Here is a 22120-nt window from a genome sequence, read left to right on the forward strand (position 1 = left end):
TAGTTAATGGGCCCCACGTTTTTATTTTAGTTTAATATGACCGGGACCACCTACGTAGGTTGACAGGTAAGTAACTATTTTTTTATTTTCTAGTTTTCAGTGCACATAAGATAAAACCGTTTAACTTAAAAGTTTTTTTACCGATTTTTTTTTAAGTATCACATAATTTTGAGTTACAAAGAAATGAGTTGAGTGATTTTCATTTGTCAATGTGCTCTTACAACGTCAAGTACTTATGTGGTCTAAAATTGTAACTAGTAAAGTACCTAATAGCTGATATAGATACCTTTTTCACTGACAAAAAGTTTATAAAGTTCGAGTAACTAATATTGATGTAAAATCTGAATTAATTATTTGAAAGCCTCCTTTTTCATTATTAATTTAATTGTGACGTAACAAGAACAGCCGATGTTGTAAAAAATGCACAATATAATGAGAAAAGCCCAAGAGCTCGCTGCAGCGTAGATAGGTGCTCAACATTTAATAAACCCCTGTATATTTACATGAACACTCATTTATTTCCGCTGAAACTCATTCAGTTCAATTTATTCGCGGGACTCAACACAGTAATAAATTGTAAGTTACTCTATCATTGCGCACTGAAATGTCAATTAGAGATTAAAATAGCTCAATGAAAATTGTTCAATGGAAATTGAACGCGACGCGGATTGATGAACAGAGAATACGGATTAATTTTATTATATAAAGGCGTCCGGGCATGGCTATTAATTATTGAAACAATATTTGATAGAGCAGTTCACCGGCGCTTAGTCACAGTTTAATGGAATTTCTTTCAAAGGGTTTCAAGCTACCACTTGTCGATAAAGCACAAAGGCCACTTTATATAAGATTACAGCTAATCAATCACTTTGTGAGGAAATTACCTGAGTTTAAACTTTTAATAACGTTGTTCGATGTACTTGCGTCTCAATATGGCACTTTGGTAGAAAACGGCAACGGAAGAGATTGGCATTATGTTATAAATCAAAACTGTCAAATAACAATCAACATATTGAATCCAACTGTTGAGAAGTAGTACGTAGATTTATGTTTGGCCGTATAAATCCAAAGTTCTACTCGTTTAAATATTAAATTCAAATCATAAACCTAAAATTATATGAGCCATAAACTAAAACGATATAAATAGCAATTCTCGTATGTCCAATATTCTTATTAGACGTGTATTGTTCAGAGACTTGCTCGGACATCGTGTGCAAGGGCGGCGGTGACTGCATCGTGGATGCCGACACCGGCCGGCCCATATGTCGCTGCAACCACAACTGCACCGAGGCACAGGTATTGTACACTACTGAATTTACTGCACACATATTTATTACCCCTTCGACGACTAGCTTGCCTAACTTTGTAAGACACATATAAACACTTCTAAACACGATGTATTACACCATCACCACACATTTCGTTAGAGTTACAGCGCAAACCGAACCGCTTGAACGTTTCGATATCTTTATGTGGGTTCAACATAAAACAATGAAAGCGTGCCATACGTAACTTGAACTAAACTTTATGCGTAGGAAGAAATGGACATTAACATTCTTATGCTCAGCTATGCTCAAAACTCAAAGCCAAGTTTTCCTTTCTAGTTGACAAACTGCAAAACAGACATAATCAAAAGTAAATACCATTAGTTTTAGCAACTACTGAGTTTCTGAGCGGCAGCATTTGTTAGCGCACTAGATAGCTGTAATAGTGAGTAGCAAGATTAACATTCCTATAAAGTTATGATGGGTTGCATAAAGCATTTCGGTGAAATTCCCTCCTTCGTAGATAGCCTCGGCGGGTAGTGGTGTGACCGCGATGCGTAGGAATTTGACGCCACACATGGTTAACTAACGGCTATATAAGATCTACCACTTCAGTATCTCTAAGCCAAACAATATTTTGAGTATTTGTAAACTGAATAATATATCAACCAATTTACCTTATCAAGTTATAGGTCTGCATCAAATGTGGCCATCCTAAATCAGTCGTGATAAGAAACAATATAGTAGATATTCACGATTTAATATTAATATCATACATACTAAATGTGATAACAATCATTTGATACATTAAAAATATTACGCTTAAAAATAAATCATAAATGGTCATGACAATATCAAATTAAAATCGGTCTGTTTGTTACAAAGGCACTCAAACAATTTATTAAGCACTCAATCTAATAACCTCTTAAAGCTACAGTTTCAAACCAATCAAGTTAAGCCGATTTTAAACAATACACCGAAATAAGCTACCAAACAATACATAATTGGTGAAAGAGAAGCTGTGATTATACTGCTTTGGTTTGGGAGCCGGATCATAATAAGCTTAATAATAATATCGTTCAGATATTACCATCATTAAATTGTTAATTACGATGTTCACCTTGTTTCGGTTTAAATTTGCCATTAAAGGCTCATCAAATTGATGCTGCTACAGTATTTCTTTGAAAATGCTTCCCAAAAAGATAAATTTAAGTCGACCGACCTGTCCACGGTAAATAATAGATCTGTGAGCCGTGAGATTAGTCTAGCGTAGTTTCTTATATTTCTAAGTGAAGATACTCAGAAGTTCTTGGTTTCTGCCCGAAATTGCCTTGTAAGTTACGTTTTTGGTGCCTTCAGTGGTTTATGGATGGCACCTCTTACATTCCGAAAATTAATGTCACAGTGAACATAACGGTCTGGTTTTTCTCTGTCGTTTTTGTGGACATTATCTATTTGTTACAAAGAATAAAATTTTCTGAAGTAAAATCTTTCATGTATTTGGTTTAAGTTAGCTTTGATGTGGGGAATTTGAACGTGTATTTGGCAAAGCTTATCGTGAATTCATACGATGTTCGTTGGTGCAGGAGTCGGACTTGGCATGCGGGAGCGACGGCCAGACATACCCGTCGCAATGCGAGCTGGACTCGACAGCGTGTCGTGAACAAACTGATCTGCGGCTCGCATACAAAGGCGATTGTGGTGAGTCTAATACTACCCTCGTTTTGTTGTATTGTTACTTTGATACTTTTTTGGAATTAGCTGTGTTTATTATACCTTCACATAGTCAACTACTATAAAGATTTAAAATATGGACGTGTTTCATCCTAACAATAGCAAAAATGCGTTCATTTATTCAAAGTGTCGACAGTGATTACCAATATAATTAGCTTTATCTACCGTGCGTCTACGCGCTTGAAAGTACATTTCTCATATTCCTAACAAACCTTCCTAATAATAGGTAAGCGTTCGAATATGACCTTTTGAGAGTCTGTCCATTTATTCAATCGAAGCAGCTCTTTACCCTGTCTTTTTTTTAAATATAATAACGGTTCCAAGAGTTATGTTTTCCTTATAACAAGACAACATTTCCCTGTTATGTCTTAACTTTCCTTCATCATCAAAAGAGTTTTTTTCACTCACCTTCGGCAACAGCTGCATCTATTTTTATTCTTTTTCTGATTGATGATAAGTCACAAACTTCTTTATGTATGTATGTTGTACGTTCAAGCTTAGTACACCCACATTTAGAAATCAATATTTGAAATTAGCTAAACGACCAAGGCCAGTTAGTTAGGTATATTAAAATATGAAACCCCTAAAAGCATTTAACATGAAATCATGTGGAATTAAAGCTTAACCAACTCCCTACTTTATCGCTATACGCAGATCCAAAGTTTGGCCCCCAAACCGGTAAATTGATATTGATAGCTAGATTATTAGAATTTATAGACGAGATTTATCTGGATATAGTTGGGTATGAATCTGAAATTTCAAGGAAAAATAACTATTAAATGTTTTGAGAGTGAATTATTGATATGGATTGAAGTTAGTAAATTCCACATATCACACTTTATCTATTGCAAAAATGTACCTAATGTATTCCGAATACCAACTGCAGAGTTTACGGTTTGCCAAAGATGAGAGAATATAATAAGAGTCTATAGTTATATAAAAATATAGACTGACAAAGCAACAATGTTACAATACCCTAGCGTCAATAATGTATGTAGCGCTAGAGTTCAGAATTTTAATTATTCACTTGTATGTTGCAAAGTTCCAGATATAAAGGTGAGTTCACAAGATTGATGGAAACATCCGTCAACTTGGTTTACTCAGGAACTGGCATTTTAACCAAGAGATGTGTTTTGTTAACAATGTAAAAATATACGCGTTAATTTTCTGCCCCTCCTATTTTTCACAACTTGTAGGAGTTCTATTGAACAAAGAGATTTTTATAAACCCGTGATAGGCTTAGGTATTGCGCAGGGGGATTAAAGATCGATAGCGGATTAAAGTCTCCCCATAACGGGCGTACCCGAAACAGAGATTAGGTAAATCGCCTTTGTGATGTGCATCCTTCGGTTACTTTATTAATCGCGGGAGGTCTACTTCGAACTTTAGATTGTTATCGCATCCAATTATAAAAGAAAAAAAATAGTAATTACATAGGTATTGAATTGATTACCGAGAATTCGATATGTACATATGTAACTATTGAACATTCGACTTCATATAACTAAAATTTGAGTATTGTCGAAATGATGCCCCAAATATTTCATCCACCGAAACACTGAAATAAATACCGATATATCAGAGAGATATTGGACTGCGATTCCATTGTTAAATTTAATTTCCGGAGACAACTTTAATATGGAATTCTGTCTGTAAATGGCTTCAAATCTTAACAATAAAGATTGCCGATTGATATTTCGTATTTTTTCAAAAGATTCGTTTTTTTATTTTATGGGTTATTAAACAACCCGAATTAATTCACAGGTTCTTGTGTAAGATTACAAAACTTTAATGTATACCGATTTTAGCGCTTGATATTGTGGTCTTCTCAATGTTTCTACTTTAAAAATTTATTACAAAACATCTCCTCGCATTTTCCGTCCGGCATTAATCGACCGCTTTCACAAGACTTTCATTTTGCGGAGAAGTGGTAAACAATCGTTATTAAATTTGCACGGGTGTCTTCCCTCGTCCCTCAATGAGAGAACGAGGAAGACTAATTTTCCTTAGCGGCAGAATGAGAGAGTACTATTTCAGGAAGCACACAATTGTCCAACGTAATGACATTATCTGTGCAGCCATTCGTTTCTCGGAAAACTTCAGCCGGGGTGCTTACAAAGTCGTAACCTTGCCAGCACAGACGAAATAAAACTTGGGCTTGTACTGCTATTTATGATTCACGCGACTCGCTTGTAATACTTTCTTGGTACAATTACATTTCAATCATAATATTGAGTGTCTTGTTGCCGTTTATTTATTTGGTGTATTTCCAACAGCTCTGTGTGAAGGAGTTCAGTGTGCCTTTGGTGCACACTGCGCCGCTGGCGAGTGCATATGTCCCACGGACTGCACTGGTGCTGCTCGTGAACCAGTCTGTGGCAGCACCATGCAGACCTTTCCCAACGAGTGCGAACTACAGAAGGCAGCTTGCAGACTCCCTCCGCCAGCCACACTGCACGTCATCTTTTATGGAGACTGTAAAGATAGACTCGCTGTAGTACCACCAATTGCTATGAGTGAGTAACACATGTAATCTATATATTTTCTGCTTCCTTATTAACACTATTAACATTTATTTACTACTACTATATCTAACTAGCTTAATTTCTTTTCTGGCCACGTAAATTAACCAGCAAACAAAAACACATTTAATAGCTGGGGAAGTTCGTCAAAATGATTGGTTTAACAGAAAATATTTACTATCGGACCGACATCAACCCGGTTGTTGGCAGTAATTTCAATAAAGCGACCCACCGTCAATCAATTAACTTACTTTTCGCTTTATCGCTCGACTAACACGCAAATATCTGGGTGGGGTGTAGCGACGACCGCGATGACTACAACCGAGGCGGAGGACGGGTCCACGGACGCGTGGGGCGCCACTGACCTGGACGGCACGGCCGGGCCCGCCGCCTGCCGCGACATCCGATGCGACTTCGGCGCTAGCTGCGAGATCGGCTCCGACGGTTACCCACGCTGTTCCTGCCTTTTCGAATGTCCGCATGAAACCGAATACTTCCCTGTCTGCGCCTCAGACTTCAGACTCTATCCCAGTCTCTGTGCTATGCGTAAAGAGGGCTGTCAGAAACAACTCGAGTTGAGACTAAGGCCACTGGATCTCTGCAAAGGTTTGTTTTTACGGATACTAACACCTACTAACGAATTCTTATAGTTTGTAAATATATAAGCAACGCAAATTCATCTCATCATTTTGGGAAATGTATTTATTGTTAACCACAGGTATGGAAGTAAGACCCTGCGGTAATAATAAAGCTATGATCGACCCTACCACTGGCCTCGAAATAGACTGTGGTAACGGGCCGCACCGGCAGGATTGTCCTGCCGGCAGCTACTGTCATATCACGCTGACGGCGGCTCGCTGCTGCCCCAAAAGTGAGTATTTCTATTAAACTATTAAATAAATTGCAATTTATGTTGCTTTAGCATAATATTGTATACTCTAGCGTGCCTTATAAAATCAATTGTGTCTATCTACTTTCTATCGTTGTTCGTACTTGGCTAACCATTACGCTAATTGAATACACTGTCCGTTTAGACTAAACTATCTAACATTTAACATCCAACAAGTGTAATAACCATTTGTGCAACTGAACCCTGTAAATGTATAATTCTGCTCCTATAATTATATCAGCGTCAGACAAATATTCCGTAGTCAGTAATTTTAACTGTTTGTACAGGTTCAATTAATCAATTTTAATTAAAGCAAAACGGATTTGTAGTAGCAATCATATTCTATTATAATTTTACTATTCTGGGATATTTCCACGAAGCAAACCTTGGTTTCATGCATATAATATGATGTTTAACTGGTGATTTGTCAGAGTGATGATACTAACGGTACACGGCACCAACAGTAAATTGGATAGAATCACGCTAGCCGTTGCCGCTTCGGGTCCTTTGTCTCCATCTTATAAAATAGACTATTTTATTCACTCGTGTGTCTAGAGGCACATGCAAGCAGAATATCGGTAATAATTTCGTGAATACATTATTGTGCAGACGATTCGAGACAACTTGAGGAAAAGAAGATATCTCACTGTTCCGAAACTTCGTATGGGTGTTGTTCTGACGGTTCGACCGCAGCCAGCGGTCCTAATGAGGAGGGGTGTCCAATCACGAGTTCGACTTGCGGTTGTAACCGGCTCGGCTCGGTGTCGGATCGATGCGATGACGACGGACAATGTGTCTGCCGTCCCGGTGTTGGCGGCCTCAAGTGCGACCGGTGCGAGCCCGGCTATTGGGGGCTGCCCAGGATCGGCTCCGGCCACACTGGGTGTATACGTATGTATATTTCTTGATCATTCATAATTTTGCAATTTAGCAATACTTTACACTTTCACAAAGTTTCTCCCCACAGCTTTTAACTTATTATGCTGAAAATAGAATTCGAATGTGTAGATGCCTGGAGGTACTTATAAATGTATTCTATTTTAGCGTGTGGGTGCTCCGCTTTCGGTTCAGTTAGGGAGGATTGTGAACAAATGACTGGTCGATGTGTTTGCCGAACCGGGGTTCAAGGACAGAAGTGTACCGTGTGCGCCGACCACAGACGCAGATTAGGACCCAACGGGTGTTCCGACCGTAAGTCGTATTTTCTTTAAAAAAACACAAACCCACTCTTCACTGAGATTTAGGGTCCTCATTACAAAGGTACTTACAACAATGCCATGCCTGACCCATGTCAAGATGTTTTCGTATTAACCGTTTTTCTTTTTTGTTGGTATGTGGTTATTTAACCACGAATGTGTGCATCAACTTCATTTTCTCCGTGTTGCCCTTCAATGTGGTGGATATGTTTTCTGTAAAAAACATGAATTTATTGTATCTATCTCTTTAGCTTTTCTGACTGAGAATTTTACACTATATAAGTAGGTAATTTGAACTTTTTCTCATGGATCCTTAAAAAACATTATTTTAATATAGCTGAAACTGGTGGCGTGGTATCATCATGTGCAGAACTATCTTGTTACTTCGGCGCGGTGTGCACGGAACGCACTGGTGGCGCCCTTTGCGAGTGCGCAGCTGCTCCCTGCTCCGACAGCGATACCAACATGCTGGTGAGCACACATACACACACCTAATGTTACATTACCTTATTACAAACATCAAACCCATTACCCACTAAAGAATTATTAATAACCCATAATTTATTAAAAGTCTGAAGTTATCTGTGTAACGAAGTTACATCAAATTAATATTCCCAGTGAAGAACACGACCTTGTAACTTTACCGGTTGCGAGTAGCTAAGTTTAACCAAAACCAACAGGTATGCGGTAGCGATGGCAAAACTTACGAATCCGAGTGTCACCTCAAATTGCAAGCGTGTCGCACGCAAGAGGATATTGTGGTGCAAGCGTTTGGGCCGTGCAAGTTGGGCGAAGTGGCTGGCACAGCCGGCCCGCCGCGACCCTCCTCGCCGATACAGTTCACTCAGCAAGATGACGGCGCCGCATCCAAATCAACCAGACACCTGCTCAATCCAGACAAATACTACAACAAGTACGATTGGACTAGAAAAGAAACGCCCAGTGATTTCGACAGTATCTTATCAGGACAAAAATTCAAAGGTGAGTTATTTTACCTCAATTGTTTTGGCGCGATGTATAAAATTTTCAACAATGTGCTTTATTAAAAATGTTTGCGGACAAACAATTTTATCAGACAGTATCCGCTTTTTCATTCTGCGAAGTTATTGTGTCAATATTGAATCGACAATATTTATTTTACTCTCGCGTCCGTCATAAGAGTGGATTTTAGATTTACGCTTTTAAGTATCGATTTATAAAATACAGTCATATTCTTTCCCTCCACTGGAGATTTGTTATTTTAATTCTACAGTTAATTTATTCATAACATTTTAGATTAACACATTTCCGAGCTTCATTGTACGAACATTCGTGTTGATTTTGTTCCATTAGAGCGTTGTAACGATCTAATTACAACGCTTTGCTAAATGTTGATTACTTTTTAAATAAACATACCATTTTTTTTCTTTACCTTTACATTATTAGCAATCATTTGACCACCCTTTAGTCAGACCACGTTACGACGTGTTTTGTTCACCAGCTTTTCGGAACAAAATAAACCTAAATAAGTAACATAAAAGTACTACGATCAACGTTTGCACGTAATCTCTGTCTCCTAGCAACGACAGCAACAGTCGGATCAGGCGCAGTGGGAGCACTGTTGGGCGACCTTTGCGCCGACGACGGCGACTGCGCCGCGCTGCCCGGCGCGGAGTGCGCGCGCGCCGCCTGCGTGTGTCGCGCGGGACATGTGCCCACGCTACATAGGAAGGCTTGCGTTGGTAAGTGATAATATGTAGTAGGTAGGGACTTATGGGTAGTTAAAGATCGTATATTTTTCGTTTTGAGATTTCAATAATTAATAAAGCTTATTTAGGAGAAGAAGGATTAGGAAGGTTGACCCCACCACCATGTGGGATAGATAGCAGGAAAGGGAGAAAAAAAAATTAACATAAATGACAAAAATTATGCTGCAGTGATCGCGTAAATTAAACTCGTTCTTAGTTAATCACTGTGTTGGAATTATTCTCTAAAAATAATTTGTATAACTTAACATAAAATATATCCAGCCTTAAGTAAACAGTTGATAATTTGTTGCGTATTATTTTGTTTGTTAGAAACGAACCAACTAGTACTTGTTTCAAAGCACCGTAAGCTCTCTTTAACTAAATAGTAATAAACTTTGCACGATGTGAGTGGGACGTCTGTATGCCCGAGAAAATACTTGCATGAAGGCTTATCTCTGTAAGTCACGTGACTCGGAATACAAACTCCTTCCCGGTGACTTAAGACCATTGCCTGATTAGCTCTCTTAGGACGATAAGTGCCGCATGACTGGCCTCCTTTTGCTCGAACGGTAATCCACTGAAATAATACCTAGATGTGTCAATGAAATTCGTGATCGTTACTATATAATTGATAGATAAGCTGATTAGATAATTTAATGCGTTTGAGTGCTTTCTCTGTTTGGTCCAAAGTTATTTACACTTTATAAGTTATTATCAGCAACAGTCATATTTTTTGATAAATGTACCTAACTTGCTTCGAGGAAAATACACCTGCTTTTGCAACTTTTTGCCACAGTAAATTTTATGAATAGCCTCTACGCCGGCTGCCTACAAGGCCGTGACAGCTTAGGACGGATTAGGTTTTTCATTTATTTTATTCAATTTCGTATTTTAAGACAAATTTTCTTATTGTGGAATACCTAATAACTTAATGCCTTGTTTGTCTTAAGAGAACAATAGACCCTTTTTGTTTTCACAGAACAATTGCCACAAGAGACGACAGAAGAATATAGCGCTTGTTTGTCAGAGCCTTGTTATAACCTCGGAACATGTATTGATTTGCCTGGATCCACTTACACGTGCTTATGTGCCGGTCCTTATACCGGATTGAACTGCGAGTCCCTTGCAAAGGACGGACTTCTGGGAACCTACATAGAGACACCGTCGTTCGACGGCACTTCATATATAAGACTAAAACCCTTGAAAGCTTACCACAAGCTGAATATCGATATTGAATTCAAAGCCTTTTCCGAGAACGGCGTCATATTGTACAATCAGCAGAAACCTGACGGCACCGGTGATTTTGTTTCACTCGCCTTAGTCAACGGATATTTAGAGTTTAGGTAAGCAATATTTCCCTGCATCGGTATTCGTTTAAATGTAATAAAATGCAAAGATTATTGGATTCAATAAAACGACGAACTGCTTTCCGATTTCGCTTACATTTTAATCTCATACTCGATACAGGTATAATCTTGGAAACGGAGTGTTAATACTAACTTCACTAGAAAAGATAACGTTAAACGAGTATCACAAGGTGTCTGCGAAGCGATACCATCGAGACGGGATTTTATCAGTCGACGATATGGAAGATGTGGTTGGCCAATCCAGCGGCCATTTAAAAGCACTCGATTTGAATGAAGATGCCTATATTGGGAGCGTTCCCACCAACTTTACTAGGTAAGCAAATATTCACACCTTTTACATAAAAAATATTATATGTATTTTTATTTCGTTCATGTAAACAATTATGTGTCCCATCAATGTTTTTATCCAGAGTCTTCGATAATATTGGAACGCGACACAGTTTTATCGGCTGCGTGAAATACTTGAGAGTAATACGTCATCAAGTGACAAAGAAATTGGGCCGTCCGGACTCATTAGTCGTTGCTATTGAAAACGTCCAGGAGTGCCAATCCAACCCGTGTATGAGTATGCCGTGCAAGAATGGCGCTACGTGTAAATCTATAGAGGGGTCGGCGACCGAATATACTTGTAGCTGCCCTATCGGATTTCAAGGAGCCAATTGTGACGAGAGATTAGATCCGTGCGAGTCGAATCCCTGCGGATATGATGAGGGGCTATTGTGTGACATCGGACCCGACGGCGGACACGTCTGTCGCTGTTTGTTTGGAGGCGAAATTGGCTCCAACGGAAATACTTGCAACAATGGTTAGTGTTATCATACACAAACATCCGCTTTTCACAATAACTATAATTTTGATAAGATAAATTAATGTTGGAATTTACATGGCCAATTTGTTTGCAGATGTGAACGTGGTTCAGGAAACCTGGTCCCCCCAGTTCAATGGGACGAGCTACGTTGAATTGCCGCCGCTCGAAGGGTTGGGAAAAGCGTTCCGCATTGAAATTTGGTTTTTAACGAACCGATTTTCCGGAATGCTCCTTTACACTGGCCAGTCTAATAAAGCCAAGGGGGATTTTATAGCGATTAACCTGGTTAATGGTTACCTTCAGTTTAGGTACAATTTGGGGAGCGGTATTGCTAATATAACGTAAGTAGCCCGTTTTAATTTAGGAAGAAATTTATTTCACGAGAAAAGCTAAACGTATTTGTGTTTAGGGGTTAGATAAAGACTATAGGTTTACTTCTTTGTAGGTCACCAGTGCCTATAACTAAGGGTCGCTGGCATCGCGCTCGGATCTCGAGGTCAGGACGTCATGGAAGTCTGCAACTGGATCATCATCCCACGCAAAGGGGACACTCGTCACCTCCGTTAACGCATCTCGAACTAACGCTGCCTCTTTTCATAGGATCTCTGCCGTAAGTTATACGACTCATATTATTTTTAGATCAGTTTTAACACTTTTAAAAAGTACCGTTTTTTTAAACAACCAGTGGTACAAAAGTTGTAACTTTTACTGGATTTAGTTTATAAATTCACTCTCATAAACAAGAAACAACTCTTACTGCAGACATAAACAAACACTCATAATCAAACTCCTTCACGTGGATCGGCAACTTGCCAAACATTCATAAAAGTCGGAAATAGATTTAAGTTTCGCCGTTTCATCCTGACTATTATTTCAATCGGAATCTTTACCTTCGCAGCTCGTATATTCGTCCGCACAAGATGTCAGGCGTGACCAGCAGTTTCATAGGCTCGATGCAACAGGTCTTTGTGAATGGCAACCCTTTGTCTCTGTATGGGGCTGATACGGCCAAGTGTGCGATAGTGCAGGACGAAGAACGGCTCCCTTGCGCCACTACTGGAGTCACAAAGTATACTGGCCCGCCCTGTGGAGATGGTAAGTTTCCGTACTTAATTTCAACTTTTTAGTCAGGTTCACCTATGTATTGTATTATATTGCAATGATTTTTGTCAATCTACTCCATTTTACGTTAATCATCTCTAGATAATAGTTGCCATAGACCATTTTACGAAAATATTGCATTGGATGTTTACTGATACATTTGAAGGATTGAAATCCGAACTTGCGTGGTGAGATCAATATTCATTGTCCAAATTCATTGTTTGCAATAGGTCTGACTCCCTGCAAAAACAATGGCTCCTGCATTCCATTACTGAATGAATATAAGTGTACCTGTCGCGATGGGTACCAGGGCAGGAACTGTGAGATTCAGATCAACGTCGAAATGCTTAACGAACGGACCCCGGTCAACTTCGATGGAAACAATTACTTCTCCTACAGAAGCAGAGGCAGTCGCAGGTAAGGAACCATATAATGCACGTTAATTACACATATTATGTCTATACATGATATTCCCTAATGTACAAAGTTCGTGTTACTTTACAAAACTTAACTCAGCCATAATAATACTCAGTTATAAATTCTCCAGTTTATGAATATGGTTGTCTTGACTTTCCTGTCTAACTTACTCACAGTTGTTATTGTATAACGGTTTAAATGCTAAATCTACTAATAATATCTTCGGTTTTATTTTAATTTTTGAAAGTCACGATATCGAACATTGCCAGCGAATAGCACGATATTTTACTAATTGATGTTATTAACTGATACTAATTTTCTTTCTAGCTTACATACTAACAAAGACGTCGGTGATGGACACTACGGTGTAAGATAACATTTGAAGGAATCAACAAATACTTACATAAATTAGTCGTAATTCGTCACAGCAGTTAGTTTAGGTAAAACATTATATATTTATTTCCTCGTAGCTGTAGTGAAAGTGGGGACATTTAGTAGTCGTGTGGTTTCAGAAACATGAATACTTAATGGCGACGTGGAAATTTCTCCACTTAAATTGTAATTTGAATAGTTTAATTTTAGTGATGGTACCTGCCTAATATTTCGATGGTTTTTTTTTTGTTATAAATACTTTAATCGTTCAACATTTTATCCTGTACTCATAAAATTCCTCCCTATATGATGATTATCAGCATATTAATGAAACATTTAAAATATTTTGTTCTGAATATAATTCTCTGAGTAAGTTTTCCCCAAATACAAATATTTAGTGATACAATTATTGTACTCGGAAAGCGTAATAATGCGCATCAACGCGCCTTCCTTAGTCCTCCGCTTCGCATGTTTAAATTCACGGAAAGTCAAATAAGTTACATCGAAGTTTACGTATTTACATAAACACGTTAACGTAACAACGTAGATTGTAAATACTGCTTCCAGGTAGTGTCTTTGTAAACTCAAAGTCTGCCATTTTATTTGTTCTTGTAGGTATTTGCATCTTAATATTATCAGAACTTTGACTGTAATAGAGTTGTTCATTAAAACGGGAACTTTATTTTGTCCAACGTCTATAATAAAATAAAGGTTTTTGTTATCACGCCGCCGCCGCGTGATTACTACGTATTTAGGACGTAGTACAGTTGATTGCGGTATTTACCAAACAAAAGGTAAATTACAGGATACTATTTAATTGGAGTCAAAAGCTATATAGTATACTCCGGAACATTTGGCTAGCTATTAGCAGATCGTTAGTATAAATATTTATAAGAGCTGATAAAAATCTACATTTATTTTGAACATTAATAGCGATCAATAAAAATATTCAGAAAGTGGATACTAATTCGAAAACAAAAACATTTTTAGTAATTTCTAATCCTAGTATGGCCGTAAGTGGCTGGGTAAGCGGGTTCCTTAAAAGGACATAGTCATATATTCTCACACAGCAACAATACGATCGTGCTTGAAAGGATATTTGGTACATCAAACTGTTTATATTTAACCCACTCCTAAAGTACAGACAGGATAAGCAATTAGGGAGTTTTAACATTCCAAGCTTCCCGCTTCCCACGGTTGGGATGAGAAAACTAAACCAAAATCTATGCAGGAAACTTTTGACTTAGTTAAAGCTAATCTCGAAAATTACTGGGGAAACTAAACATCTAGTTTAATAATATTTTAGTTAATATTCGATGTTGAACTTAGATTTATAGCAAATGGCATCGCAAAATGTAGGTAAATTATATTCTGATAATCCGATTTTTACAAATAAGATCATAAATAAATATAAGGTTACCGAAGAGCTATCTTCTACCTACTAAATTTGATACTCTAAATAAGGCCCGAATGGCTACCCAAAGGTAACATAGGACCTTTCAAAGTAATCAAATTTTCCAACTGATAGGTCTATTGGACTTGTATGAGAGGTAAGCAAATGGGAATTTTTAATTCCAGCTATACAAAAGGGTCCTTTACAAGTAGTCTTATATTGTTTGGTCTTATCTTTGTGATTGCTATTAAAAGCAGTGAAGCAGAAGGAAAATAATGAATACGTAAAGACAGCTCATTATGAGTCACATTTTCCTGCCACAGAATTATCATTGGGTCGATTTATACGTACCTTGATATTTTATTCGAGGGAAGTTGAAGATTGCACTTTTGACACAATTTCTGTAACATGCTGTTAATTACGTACCTATTATCGAGACAATCTGATAAAAAATTGGAATATATATTTATAATAAACTATCAAAGTAAAATGACTAACATAATAACTAAAATCACATGACCAGCGCTTGCAATGATATCTAACACCAAATTGTAAATAACTAACTCCTGATTAAATGTTGAACCATACAACAACAATATTCAATTAAAACAACAATTTTAGGAACAGCGGCGCTCGCGGTATTAGATATGAAATAAAATTCCGAACATACAACGACTCTGGCCTCCTCATGTGGAGGCGGAAAATTGGTATACGGCCTCGAGACTTCATCGGCTTAGGCTTGAGCGACGGAAAACTGCAGCTTATTTACACGGACACTGACATAAAGGAAATGAACTTGGCTACTCACGAGGACTGGTTCCAATGTGTAGAGTCCAAAGCCAGGGTTGATGATGGAAGGTGGCACACGGCTACCGTCAGGCGGAGGAAGAGGCTCGCTATGCTGCAAGTGGACGATACGCCGCCCGTTAGAGGGTACTCGCAGTCACTGCTAGTTCCCTCGAAGGCAAACCCCAAGCTGTGGATAGGTACGTTCAAAGCGTTGTAATCTTCCCATGCATCAGAGAACATTTTTCTTTTAAATTATCACATTAATTGCATTTTATGTACAATTTAAAACGACACTATTGCCTGTTAACGATAAAAGCTTGAACATTTTTGATTTATCTCGAATACGTTAACTGTTAAAATAAATATTATTGCACGTTTGTGTGCGGAACGAGGCAAAACAATGAGTTGTGCTGTTGTATTTTATCCCATAATCTTTTTTTTTTGTGGAATAAAATTGGAATGTTTAATTGTGTGGCTGTAGGGGGTTCTCCATCATTGCCACTGGGGCTACCGGCGGCGCTGTACACAGGGCTCCGCGGCTGTGTCGCCAGCGTGAAGGCGAACGGGCGACATATCGATCTGAGCGCGCCCATCCGACCCGCGACACCGGTGCGACACTGTGACTGACGATACCACTAGGTCGTGCCACCCGCGCACGACTCTCACTGCAGATTGCCAAGTGGATTGTGAGATTTGAAAAAGTATTATTTTGTAGTTGTTGAGTTGAATAGTGTTTTAAATGTACCTGTCTAATAATGTACCTACCGATACATATCCGTTCCGATATTTTGTTGGTATTATTTCAACTTTACAGCTTCTTGAAGAGTCCATGAACATATTATCTCTAAGAGATGAAGATTTCATATCACCTCTATGAAAAGTATTTATATATATTTAACCAAAAGAGTTCGTTGCCATAAACCGTTACGTTGTAGTTTAAGGGTGCGTCCACATCTGGCGAATGCGCCGCGAATGCGCAGCACGCGAGCCGATCGCGAGCTGTCCGCGAGCTGCGCGCGTGCAGTCACTGCAATAGTTCGGTGCGCCTCTTTAGCGCAACTCACGCAAGGCTCGTATAGAGCGCGCGAGCGGCGCGCGATCTGCGCGCAATCAGTTCTCGCCCTTACAGTTCCGTATATTGGCTCAGTACTATCGAAGATGTCAGACGTCGCGCGCCGCCTGCGCGCCGCTCGCGTGCGGCGCTTAGGTCGCGCGCGAGCTGCGCGCGGGCGGCGCAGAAGCGGCGCACGAACAAAAATGCACGCGCGCAGCTCGCGGACAGCTCGCGATCGGCTCGCGTGCTGCGCATTCGCGGCGCATTCGCCAGATGTGGACGCACCCTAAGATTGAATAGGAACAATATCAATAAATTATTATCTTTTTTAAATCGGTGCTCGGATTACACATCAGAGGTATAAAGAAAAATGAAATATTAATTATGCGAAAGTACTGAATTAATAAAAAAGACTCTTGATATTTTGTTGTTAAAATTAGCAGAAATATATAATCTAGTTAATAGATTAGTCAGTAAAACATAAGAATAGTTTTTATTATAAGCGAGAGCAAAATATCGTGTGAGAAATTATAAAAAAAAGTTTCTAAAACTTTATTGATGTAGAATAATAATATATAATAATTGGGCAATGGTAACATTCCAGCTCTCGAACTGTGTCTTCAGGACATATTATATTAATGTATCAAAAATAAGCAATCGTAAATTAATATTTTGACTAACGTTTTCTGATTTTTTATTTTGATAATGAAATTATCATTTTGATTCCATTTTTGCCATTCCTTTTATAATGTGAAGTACGATATTTAGCAATTATTTATAAATGACAGTGCCATAGTAATTGTACAGTAGCTGTGTTAGGAATTTTATATACTCAGTGTTTAAAGCATAATACTAGGTTGTGTTTGTTCTTTCCTTTCGAATAGTATTTATTTTTAGTATTATTTGTGTAACATTACAATTAATATACAGATGTCAATTTTATTTCATTATTCAGCGTATTACTACATTACATTTAAATTTTCAAAAAAATTACATCAGTAGTTTTGAAGATGAGAATTTAATTTGGCTATTGCTCGATAAGAATTTTAAAAATCATCTGTTTGGTTAAAAAAAGAAAGCATTTCATATCAGTTTAAGTTGGATTTCCGTGCCATACTTTTTTAAGTAATTCAAAATAAATATTTAACGCTGTAACTGTTTTACTTCTCCTGAGATTATTTTAGTGATTTAATTTAAGTACTGACATTTTGTAATATATGTACATAATGAAATAATAACTACATATAGACTAGACTTTTTTTACAAGCTGCTTTACTGTTTTATCGAAATAGTATCTAATGAATGTTACGAAATGTCCGTTATCCTAGAGTATGAATTTCAAGTAATCTGTGAGCAAGTTGCGCCCAAGTGAGTTCTAAGCAATCCCTCGGGGTTAATGTTCGCATCTGTAGATACGTCACGAGGGCTCTCAGAAACTTTCCACACTTGACCTATTATTGTGATTCGTCTTAATCTCCTCATACAACAGCATTGTATTTCAGTTCAACGTTCTAGAATACTCTTCACGTGGCATATGTAATCGATCTTCCTAACTTTAAGAATCATTCATTACTCTTGCTGCAAAAACAACTATTTAAATAAGACCGGCAGTAGGCTAGTTATGTTACGAACTAATAAATAACGAATTTCACTTTTATTTCTAAGCCTGTACATTTTAAAGTAACTACATACGTAATGTTATGTATAGAAAATTGGTATAATAGCCTAGAATCAATTACCTAAGGTAACGTTTAGTTTATTATTTTGATGTTACGCTAACGCAAAACTACGCTCTTAAAATTAATGCTAAGTTCGTTTTTCTACATTTCGTCTAGCGAACTACTTGTAAAGTATTATACTACTTAATACTAATTAAAGTAAAACAATGACAATATTAAAATATATATCAAAATGGCATTTAGAGTTACGTTTTTCGTGTTAGACATGCTTCGTGGTCGAACGAAACACAATTCACTTTTAGATGATATTTAGGACGAACTTATTGCTGATGATTCAGGCTCAGTAACGGTACGTTCCTTAAATGTACTTACGACTACAGCGTACTTAATAAAATATTAATATTTTAATTAATATAAATATCCTAGTTTGAAGTCAGAGTTATCAGCAATATCCTACCTTTAGGTACAGTATTGTCACTGGTTCTTACATATCTTCCAGTCCAGTTTGTTACGCAATGTGTGTTTTGATGTAACTATCTTAGTTTAATAAATACAAAACCATAAAATAAAATGAGACTGCAATCCGTAATAATGTGTTTATTTTTGAACCCTCCTCGAAACGTTATAGTCCTAGAAAAATATGAGCAAACATCCTTTATCGTTGACATTATGAGGGCAAATAATATCGAATGAAAAGAAAATGCTACCGCACTTACTATCGACGGTTAAATCTTAGATGAATTTCTACTCTATCTTCAACATTAATCGATTCTCGCTGAAAACTGTTCAGCTAGAAGTAACAGTTTATACCTCAACTCAACATGAATATCTACCTAAATTTAACTATTTTCAATCTACAACCCGATTAAGCGCAAGCTGAACTCGTAAAACCCTGAGGACGTGTCTTATCAAATTCTTGATCGGAATTTATGGATAATAAATTAGTTAACTGTTTAGCCAACCGTGCCCTTGTACCAATGGGGCTTTAGGTGCCGCGAATATTACTAATGGTCTTCAAACACGAAAGCTTTTAATTTAATGATATAGACAATTGTGGGACTGGCCACGAGTTAATACAATGTGCCTACAGACAACCGTCGATAGCTATTAGGCGATTGGATTGATGAGCGGAACTTGTTTACTTATGTTGGACTGGCCTCGCGATTGTTTTACTTGTTGATGATGTAATACTAAGCTTGGGAATCGCTAGGTAAGGAAATTCCATTATTGCTATAATTTTTCTTGACATGAGAAAAGTTTTTTTTTTAATAAATAGTTATTATAATAACTCGTAATTAATAGGTCAGGTAAGGTTATGTGGTCCCGTATAGTAGTAATGCATTGATGCAAAAACCGACGAAAGGTAAGTAAAATACTAAAATGCAAAAAGCCGTGGCATAAAATAAGTGAAATAAGAAAAATAATGTCACAAAGAGTTGCTCCCGTGTAGAAAAAGGGGAACGCTAAACTCAGTGTTTATAAACAATCTATTGCTACCAAATTACAAACTCCAACCCCTTTCCATTGAACCTTTTTTAAATAAAATAAAGTAAATAAATCCCAAGGAAAGTTATTTTTATCAAGAGTTTACGATAGAAATTATTTAGAAGCATTTTATTTCAATCTGATTCCCGAATGTAAAAAAAACACCGTTATGTTTCTCGGTATTTTTCAGCTAAGAAGAAAGGATAAGATATTTTATAGGTAGATAGAAAGTATAAAGTAAATGAGTACATATTAATTTAGTACATCTTATTACCTTAGGGCTCGATACAGTAGGTACTTATTTTGAACGTCAAGTTAAGAAAAAGTTTTCATCGTATAGTTTACTTATTTAACATTAATATTTGCCTAAATCTATAGATCTATGCTATTTTGGGTCGATGTCGATAAACTAGGTATGAACGGTATTGCTCCTCATTGACAGCACGCCATATGTCGTTGGCAGGGGATATTAATATTTATTTGTGAATCGTATTTGTTTAACGATTGTTGTAAAAGTTATTACACAAAGCTTATTGTTTACACAGACCGAGCATTGTTTACGAAATATTTAATGAAAAAGCTTATTTGTATGACTAGGATAACGTTTACTATTTGAGCAGAATATTCAATAATACGTTATTACGGCATTTAGGTAAATCACTTACCCACTTAGGAGTAGTAAAAATGTCAACAGTTTTATATGATGACAACATTTTGTTGTATTTTTTGCTATTAGGTTAGCTGTAACAAATTTAGTATCACATAAATTCGGCAAGTACCGGAGGTATCAACATTCCTTTATTTATTTGACAATAGTGCGTAATATACGACGGCGTAAAAAGGCGAAACGTACAGATTGATATATCATCCTCTACACAGACCCGCCTCTAATCTCAACTAGCCTGAATTATGGCGTAGAAAATATCCTCTCATTCTTTGCATAAGCCATAAATCACGTGAGCCACCGGAATCCCTGGAGGCATTATGAACGAGGAAAATAAGCAATAGGTAGATATTAACCAAAAAGTGAAACGCCGCTTAGGGTGGATTTCTGAGATATGTGAGAAAGAAAACAGCCTCGCCGAGAGGCAATTTGAGAAAACGCCGCGAACATTCTCATGTTCCTAATGCGCTATTAGATTTTAGCATAATACGACAAAAAAGAACTGAATTCTTACTCAACAAAAGCGAAATTCCACTAAAGAAATCTTGATAATTATGTAATTCCTAAGAGATGTATTTCCAAAGTAGTAAAACTAAATTGAGTATTCAGCCAATCTATATATTACGCGAAAGTATTTCAGCTCATTACATTTTCATTTAGTTTCTTTCAACTTTTGTCCCCGGATACAATCGGAAAATCGGGTACACATTTTATTTATTCCCCAAAGTTTCAAGTTTATTAAGGTTAAAAGTATGGGTATACGAAAAAAGCAATAAAAGGTAACGAAATGGAATCATAAAAACATCGCGTGTTCGGTGCAAGCGTTTTATCACTTTATTAAATGTTTGGGTCGCTGGTGCAGGCAAAAAGCTTTTGTAGGTGTAAAAGAAGTTCTTTTCTAGCATTTTACAATCCCACAATTGCATGATGAGGAGTAATAATCGCAACTTTATTGCACTTGCATCGGCTAATTTAAAACATCTACACTACACGTTAATTGTATGAACAATTCTATTCGCACTCTACTTTCCAGACACTTTTAGAGTTAACAGTCAATTTACCATGCTTTGTTTTAGCATTATTAATTAACTAGCTAAATGGTTTTAAAAGCCTAGCAAATAGCGTTTGTTTGTTTACTGTAATTTATTAGGTACTCATATGATAATTTCTTAAATAATATGTAACTAATGATTGCGTAAAAGATACCAAGTTTCACTGTAACTCTTCAGGTTGAATACCTATTTGAATGATTTTCCCAGATAACATTTTTGAACTTCATTAAAATAAGCAATAGGAAGACCTTTAATACGGTGACCATCACAATGCCTGGGGATTAAGTGATACCAGCTGGATTGTTCCATGCAGTTTTGAATTTTCAGTTGAACATTTTCGCAGTGAAAGCTTGGCACTCGATGTATGCACGTAACGCCGGTGATTCATACCCGACATGATTTGTAGCACCCCTATCGGCGTTGTCATGGTTTGGTAAATACTTTGTCAACTGCGCTGCAATTGATAAATAAATCAAAATATTACTGACTAGATTAATTAGTGATGATGGTGGAAATTGATAAATATGCAAAATTTGTATTTATTTTGCAGCTGTTATTATAATTTATATTTTTGTTCATTCAATTTTGCACGGTCACAGAATTTGA

General features: G+C 37.3%; 1 protein-coding gene across 5 annotated transcripts in view; it reads left to right on the plus strand.

Annotated features, from left to right (window-relative positions):
- The window catches only part of LOC124640592 (agrin-like), a 143778-nt gene extending 124876 nt beyond the window's left edge, over positions 1–18902 (plus strand). For 2 of the 5 annotated variants that reach the window (XM_047179497.1, XM_047178804.1), the window contains exons 8-26: positions 1193–1296; positions 2852–2966; positions 5276–5515; positions 5822–6127; positions 6240–6392; positions 7020–7301; positions 7455–7601; positions 7944–8077; positions 8287–8587; positions 9166–9327; positions 10313–10676; positions 10801–11013; positions 11111–11505; positions 11603–11849; positions 11954–12118; positions 12407–12603; positions 12840–13026; positions 15413–15777; positions 16062–16520. In XM_047179497.1, coding sequence (XP_047035453.1) covers positions 1193–1296; positions 2852–2966; positions 5276–5515; positions 5822–6127; positions 6240–6392; positions 7020–7301; positions 7455–7601; positions 7944–8077; positions 8287–8587; positions 9166–9327; positions 10313–10676; positions 10801–11013; positions 11111–11505; positions 11603–11849; positions 11954–12118; positions 12407–12603; positions 12840–13026; positions 15413–15777; positions 16062–16207 — 4223 coding nt within the window. In that variant the 3' untranslated portion in view covers positions 16208–16520. Of the gene's footprint in view, positions 1–1192; positions 1297–2851; positions 2967–5275; positions 5516–5821; positions 6128–6239; positions 6393–7019; positions 7302–7454; positions 7602–7943; positions 8078–8286; positions 8588–9165; positions 9328–10312; positions 10677–10800; positions 11014–11110; positions 11506–11602; positions 11850–11953; positions 12119–12406; positions 12604–12839; positions 13027–13353; positions 13467–15412; positions 15778–16061; positions 16522–16925 lie in introns of those variants that run through there. The other 3 variants (XR_006985835.1, XM_047180235.1, XM_047180971.1) reach the window with 3 other exon arrangements.
- The last annotated feature ends 3218 nt before the right edge of the window (positions 18903–22120 follow it).

Source organism: Helicoverpa zea, chromosome 1 (assembly GCF_022581195.2).
Source record: "Helicoverpa zea isolate HzStark_Cry1AcR chromosome 1, ilHelZeax1.1, whole genome shotgun sequence".
Classification (NCBI taxonomy): Eukaryota; Metazoa; Arthropoda; class Insecta; order Lepidoptera; family Noctuidae; genus Helicoverpa; species Helicoverpa zea.